We start from the raw sequence: 7,430 nt of genomic DNA on the forward strand, positions 1-7,430 counted from the left end.
CTTGGAAGCCTATAACAATGTTCTATTGATGTTGCATATGTAATAAAACAGTTTGACCAAGCTGTGGGAGGCGGTGGAGGACAGGGGTGCCTGGCGTGCTCTGGTCCATGGGGTCACAAAGAGTCGGACATGACTAAATGACTAAACAACAACAATGTAATAAAACTATGCCGGGTTAATCAGAAAGTAGTAGTTTTCTTTTCTGTTCAACTCTCTTGGACAAGGGTTGTCAGTTTCTCCAGTAATATTACCGGTAAGTCCCAGAGTTGTGAGATCCAGAACTCAAATGCAGTAAGTCTGCATTTAGTGTCTTCCAATACCTTGCAATAGTAAGCCAAACTTCAGTCATCAGGTGAGTAATGAGATCCTTGTGGGAAAGTTGTGGAACAGTTTCTGAATAGTTGTTTGTTTATATTTGTATACTGTCCTTCATCCAAAGATCTCAGGGCGGTTCACAGGAATAAAACCATAAAGTGCATAATAAAAACAAGAACAAGAACAAAACAAGCCAATAGCGCGCACGCACGAAAAACACACACATTTAAATGATGTAGGATGTTAATCAGCCAAAGGCCTTGCTGAAAAGGGACATTTTTGTGTAGCACCTAAAGGTGTATAATGAAGGTGCCAGACAAACCTTGCAGAGAGCATTCCACAATTGGGAAGCCACTGCAGAAAACTCATGTTCCTCTTGTGAAGGAGGCACATGAAGAAGGGCCTCTGATGATGATCTCAGGGTCTGGGGTGGTTTATATGGGGAGAGGCAATCCTTTAGGTATTGCAAGTGGTTCTGAGCTGTTTAAGTGCCATTTTAGGACCCAAAGGGATATCTTGTTTTGTGATAAGGCCTGCTTTATGAAAAATAGTTGTCATTTGTCCAACCAGGATAAGCTAAGTTTATTCAATGTTCTTGACTGGTGAAATACAACTAATGCAGATCCAAGAGCTCAACCAAGAGTAAGAGCCAGTGATTTTAAATTCAGTTCTGTAGCCAGACATGGGGGAAGAAAGGCTAAGGTTACATCCTAAGTCATCCTAAGGGCTCTCATCCTAAGGGTAATCCTAAATCAGGTGTGGGGAACCTTTGCCCCTCAAGATGTTGCTGAACTACAACTCCCATCATCCCTAGCCATTGACCATGCTTGCTGGGGCTGATAGGAGTTGTAGTTCAGGAACGTCTGGAGGGCCAAAGGTTCTCCATTCAAGTCCTATGTCAAAGAATCATATACTTGGAGGAATCTTGTAGGCCATCTTGCCCAACCATCTTGAGGCTGGAAATCCAAAGCAAGAGCATCTCCAGGAGTTGGATGTCCAGCTTCTGCATGAAGACCTCTGGGGAGGGAGACTCCCACCCCCAGTATTTAGTTTCAACATCAAACTGTTCTTGCTTTTTAGAAGTTTTTCTTAATGATCAACCAAAATCTACCCTCATCTCACAGAAGCCCATTAGGTATGCCCTGCCCTCCAGGGTACTGGAAAACAAGTCTTTGTTCTCTACAGTGGGACAATTCTTCAGGTATTGGAAGAGTGTCATCATGTCTCGCCTCTCAGTCTTTTCTTCTCCAGCCTAAATTTAGCCTATTTAGAAGTAAGTCCATTGAGTTAAATCAGGCTTACTGTTTAGGACTGCAGCCTAAAGGTATATCATTTATTTAAACATTTTAATAACATTTCATGTTAATAGAAAAAAATTAAAAAGTCAGTGTCAAGTGCTGATTGGGTTGGAGTTGTTTGCCTTCTTACTGGATCAAATATTGCCTGCATGTTATTTTCCCTTATATCTTTGCAAGCAAGAAGGCTTTAGCCTTTTTATTTTTTAGATGAAAGATGAAAATTCAAGGAAGGGGATCTGGATTATCCCCTGAGGGGGTCTTGCAGCCCTTGCCCCCACCCAGCTACAGCCCTGCTTGCAGGGGCTGAGCTCATGAAGTAAGCACTTAAAAAGAAGAGTATTCTCAAAAGAGAACGGATGGAAGGAATCTGTAACGTGGCTTGAAATAACTGCTGAAGCATCTGAAATAGAGCTTTCCCTTGTGAGGCTCTCTTCCACCTGAAGCAGCCTCATGTGACAATTTCCTCTCTTTCAGCGACATTAGGAAGGTCACCCTCACAAGGCAGGGCAGGGCCAACTGTTCCTCTCCATGTTAGCCTGTTGTGCTTGAGCTCAGTAACGGACAGAATGAGAGCAAATCAACTCAATCCAGGCAAGGCAAAGGCAGAGGTAGAGGTGTTGATGGTGGTTCTTGGGGGAAATGCTGCTTTGTGAAAAAGGTCGCACCCCTCCTTAAGTTTGCAAATTAAGGGGCGCTCTTAGCTTCAGACGTCCAGGTGACAACTCTAGCCATGAGCGTGTTCCCTCACCTGTGGTTGATCTGCCAGCTGTACCCTTTCCTGGAGACCAGGGACTTAGCCATTGTTATGCATGTTATAGTAAACCACTCAGCTTGACTATAGGAACATGCCTTCCATGAGGCTCTTCTTGAAGACAATTTGGAAACATCAGGTGGTCCAGAAGGAGGCAGTGTGACCTTTACATGGTACTATCCACGGGGGGGGGGGGGGCATGGTGTAACACTGATCCTCTGAAAGCTCCACTAGTTCCTTGTCCAGGAGTAGCCAGTTGTTGTGGGACAACAACACTCATCATCCCCACCTAGGGTAGCCAATGGACAGGGGTTATGAGAGTTGTACTCTGACATCTGGAAGGCACCACATTGGCTACCTTTATACTAGTCTGCTTCTGGGCTAAAATCAAGCACTAGTTTTGACCTTGAAAGCCCTTTGAAACTTAGGAAGCACCTTGTCCCATATACAACACACACCCCTATAAATTGAGATGTTGCTCCAGATGCCACCATCATCTGAAGTGATGCCACCTGTGGCCAGAAATTGGTATTTTGTTTTATTTTTATGATTATGCCTGAAGTATGGTATTCCTTCACCAAATAGACCTGCAGTACAAACCCCAAGGCCTTTCAGTATCTGGTGGATGTGCATTTGCTCTACCTGACCCTTACATATGGCTTAATTCCTGTTCTACCATTTTTAGTGCTGCCCTACTTTTTTATTGTGAAATGTTTTAAAAACGGAACAAGATTATGTTTGATTGTGTTTTTATTCTGTGCTTTGAACCACTTTGGAGCACCTTTCAGAGGAAAAGCTGTCTGTACATTTAGATAGCAAATATGTGCTACACGCATGAAATTTAAAAACTGGGTAACTCAAGAGTTCTCATGAATTAGCTTCCTCTCCCCCTCCCCCATTCTTCTCATTGATAGGTTTGTATTGAAGGGCTTTACCCCTGATGCCAGGGACCTGACTGATAAAGAAACCAAGGAATTCTTGGCCGCTGGAGATAAGGATGGAGATGGCAAAATCGGTGTTGATGGTAGGTGCTTTGCCCTGGAGAGTTCAAGTGTAACACCAGCGGGTCAGAAATAATACCAAGAACAACCATGCATTGAAAAGGAATGATTTTCAAAATGCATGCTGGAACACAAGAAACAATACACAAGAAAGATGTTAATTCAGTAATTTGATACTCCTGTTGCCCCAAGACATCTAGTTTCCAAGGTGGTTGTCCACTGCATCTCTGCCATCTCCTTCCAAGCAGTCATTCCGCCACATCATTGCACTGGAAGTTCTTCTTCTTTAGCGATCACTCTTAGCCAAGTAAGATTGTCTTCCATAAACACGGTTTAAACAGTGTGGAGGCCAATTCTGGTTCCACATGTCCTTCCACAGTGGGGACATTGGTTTCTGGGTGGGAGTTGATCACGGTGTGGATTTGCCAAGCGTGCCTTCCTCTTAGCACGTTTCTCCCTTGCGTCCTGAGTTTGAGCGTCTTCCAAGCACATGACACCTTTGGTAAAGGCTGTTCTCCAACTGGAGCGCTCATGGGCCAGTGTTTCCTAGTTGTCAATGTTTATACTACATTTTTAAAATTTGCCTTGAGACAGTCTTTAAACCTATTTTGTTGACCACCAGCATTGCGCTTTCCATTTCTAAGTTCGGAATAGAGTAGTTGCTTTGGAAGGCGATCATCAGGCATCCGCACAACATGACCAGTCCAACGAAGATGATGTTGAAGAATCATTGCTTCAACACTGGTGATCTTTGCTTCTTCCAGTACACTGATGTTAGTTCGCCTGTCTTCCCAAGTGCAATCATTTCCACTGCAAAGGTGCAGCAGGACACTCACCTCTCTTTGCAGAAGGCTGCCCACTGTATTGCTGCAAGAGTCGTGGCTTTGGGTACACATCCTTTGGGGCAGAACAGTCAGTCATGAGTCTCCAGGGTATAAGGGTGAGGTGTATCTCCATTTTGAATCCAGAACAAAAGTGGGGTACAGTTATCAGAAGGTGACAAATGCTAGTCTAAAGTGATGGGACTTGGGTGAAAAGGCAGGCTTCAGGGAAAAAGCACAGCTGACTTCAGACATGAGGGGAACCTTGACAAAGCACTGTGTGATGGGCCTCCTCCTAGCCCAACAAGTCCTGACAAGCTTACTTGGCAATGGCAGCAGAATCATGTCTTAGCCACCATTTTAATTTCCTACAATGCCCGAGTGTCTGCTTTGGATCTCTCCTCTCTCTCAAGAACTCTGTCACATGTTTAGCATAATCTGGCTTAGAATGCAGTTTCAGTTTAAGCAAATCCTTCATTATTTGTTTGCAAATCCATATGAAACTTCCAGACTCTCATGAATCTGGGCTGCGGTATCACTCTCCTTATCATGCACCATCTGGGCATCTGAAATACTGCTTAAAGTTGTGGTCTTTGCTTGCTGATTCTGCCTGTCAGGGCACAAGAGAAGTGACCTCACAGAGTTCTCTCTAGCAAGTTTACAGGAAAGCTCTGTGAGCCTCAGCCCTTTCATGTGCCTATCTGGCAATACATGTATTGTTGTTTTGACTGCATAAAATATCCCACAGAGCACTGCTACATTGTGGGCGTTGGAGGAAACTAAAAATGTGGCTCCTAGACCAAGTCAGGCAGCCCAGGGCAGGTGTCAGCGCCAGTGGGTCCTAGCAGCTGCCAAAGGGTCTGAGCAAAGAGCTAATGCCAGTTCACATGCAGTTGGCAATTTAGCATCATTGCCACCTTTGCTACCCACAGCTGAGGGTGAAGAATGTGAAGTAAAGCAAAGGGACATGGCTTTAGATTCCTGCTGTTGATTAAACTGCCAGGACAGCATGTAGGTATATGTGTTAGGTATATGCATACATTGCAAAAAAGACACCTTCCTCCACCCTTCTGGCTCTACTGTGACCATGTTTGTATTCTTGTGCCACCACCTCTTTCCATGAAGCATACCAGGGGAAATGCATGATTCATAAATCTAGGTCATATTGGTGTACTAGAAACAGGAGTTGGCATGTGTCCCAGAGCCAGCACTTCAGTTGTGTCTTTGGCCATAGGAACAGAGAGAGACATGTCATGTGCTGATCTGGCAGTCTTCCATGGCCATTAAGAGGCAAAAACGAGTCCAAGAAGGAGATGGCGATCTACTAAGGTGGCCCTTCCAAACAGATCTCTAAGCAAGCCAATAAAAGTCAGTCTAGATGGGCCTCTCGATTTGCATAGTGACTAGGAAATGGGGGTGTCAATATTGTTAGGAGCTATGGTCTCTAACCTTTTCCTGGTTGCTTTGAATTGGGTGGTGTGTGTGGGAACACATCTGCCCTAAGATTCCACAGAGGTAAGGAGAACAGCTGAGAAACCAAGGAGAAAGTGAGGCACACACAAAACCCACAGGAACATGCTGTGGAGATGCAGGCCCCCCGAAAAATTCAATCCTGTGGACTACAGGGTACTCCTTCAGAAGTGGCTTCCCTGCAGAGAAGGTACTTGTGAAGTACCACTCTGCAGGATTCAACCGACCTATTCTCAGCACAATGGTGGTGATGGGGAGAGGCTGCACCTCCTTCCCCACCCTGCTCCTTGCCTGACCATATGTTTAATTGTGAACCCTAATTAAACATTAGCCCAGCCCTCAGGTCGATGCAGACTGAGGCTCCCCCAGGTCAGCCCAGCTTGCAGGGTGGGAGCTGTGTACAGACCTAACAATTCCAAATCTCTTGCATCCCATCCTGGCAACTTAACTGGGGGTGGGACTAGATAATCCTTTTGGTCAACTCTACAATTCTATGAATTGTCAGGAAACGACAAAGTGAAATAAGTGCTTTTTGACTGAGTAAAGAGAAATAAAACCTACCACCTCCAGATGCTTTGGACTACAACTCCCATCAGCTCTAGGCCCCACAACTATGCTGACTGGGGCTGATCATGGGAGTTTTAGTCCAAAACATTGGAGAGGGGATCAGTTTGGTGCAGACTGCCTTAAAACATTTACTCCCTTATTGTGCTCCTCACACCAGTGAAATTGGTGCTTTGACAACTGGATCTCAGAAGACATGAGCAACGAGGCTGGTCCTTTTCATCACAGCCCTCGTAGGGTTCAGACTTGACTGTCTCCTCTTCCTCTCTCTTTTTCCTCCAGAATTCTCAACCTTGGTGGCTGAAGCATAAAGGCATTGACCAATCTCAACGCTTCATGCACCCTTCATTGCCTGATTCCAACTGTTTTTTGCTGACCTCCTTGGTTCCTCTTCTATTTATTTATGTTATTTTATACTCCAACTCTGTTCCTTGCAGCCCTGCAACTCTGTAAATTGTGCTGAAAGATGCTGTTAAAATAATAAAGGTCACATCAATCTGGGCTCCATTTTCCTTGCCTTTCACATGTGCTTCATTTTATTCCGACTTGAAAGGATGGAGGGAAGGCAAAGAAAAGAAGGATGAGGTTAGGGACATAATCCTCTTGGCTATCTGGATACCCCTTTGCCGAAGCAGCTCAGGCTGGTATAAGGTCAGCAGCAGTGAGGAAATTATTTCAGTAGGGATATGCCAATGGCAAATGATTTAATCTCATTTCACTTTGCGGCAAGACTGATTTCATACTCTCCCAGATACGTGCACTCATGCGCACGCGCACACTTAGCCTTGACAAATCTCTAGTGATAGCAATTACACAACTTCATTTGGCAGCTGATTCCTTTGATTTAACTGTTCTTGAAGCTGTAAAACATGTTTTAATGGCTTGCCTCGGATTTCCCCCCAAACATTTTTTAAAATGCTCAGTAAATCTTCCCCAATACATTCAGCACATTACATTTCCCAAATGCAGGGAGCCATATGAACAAAAAGGCCATACAGCTACATCAGTCTGTGTCAATCAAACTCAAATATCGTTTCACAAATGGCTGTAATGCAGCCATTTCTAGGATGGGAAACAGAGTGTGTCAACCAGTAGTACTAGTTAGTAGCTTAGGACAGGAAATAAAGTGACTCATGCTATGAAGAAATTTAGATGATTAGAAAAGAAATCACTTCACTGAGACCTCAGCAAAACTAGTAACACTCCTGCC

The 7,430-nt window shown here is 44.5% G+C and overlaps 1 protein-coding gene across 2 annotated transcripts in view; it reads left to right on the forward strand.

Annotated features, from left to right (window-relative positions):
• The window catches only part of PVALB (parvalbumin), a 45,010-nt gene extending 38,283 nt beyond the window's left edge, over positions 1-6,727 (forward strand). For both annotated transcript variants that reach the window (XM_083575424.1, XM_083575423.1), the window contains exons 4-5: positions 3,279-3,388; positions 6,503-6,727. In XM_083575424.1, the coding sequence (XP_083431550.1) occupies positions 3,279-3,388; positions 6,503-6,531 (139 nt within the window). In that variant the 3' untranslated portion in view covers positions 6,532-6,727. The remainder of the gene's footprint in view (positions 1-3,278; positions 3,389-6,502) is intronic.
• The last annotated feature ends 703 nt before the right edge of the window (positions 6,728-7,430 follow it).

Source organism: Podarcis filfolensis (assembly GCF_964270895.1).
Source record: "Podarcis filfolensis genome assembly, chromosome: 10".
In the NCBI taxonomy this organism is placed as follows: domain Eukaryota; kingdom Metazoa; phylum Chordata; class Lepidosauria; order Squamata; family Lacertidae; genus Podarcis; species Podarcis filfolensis.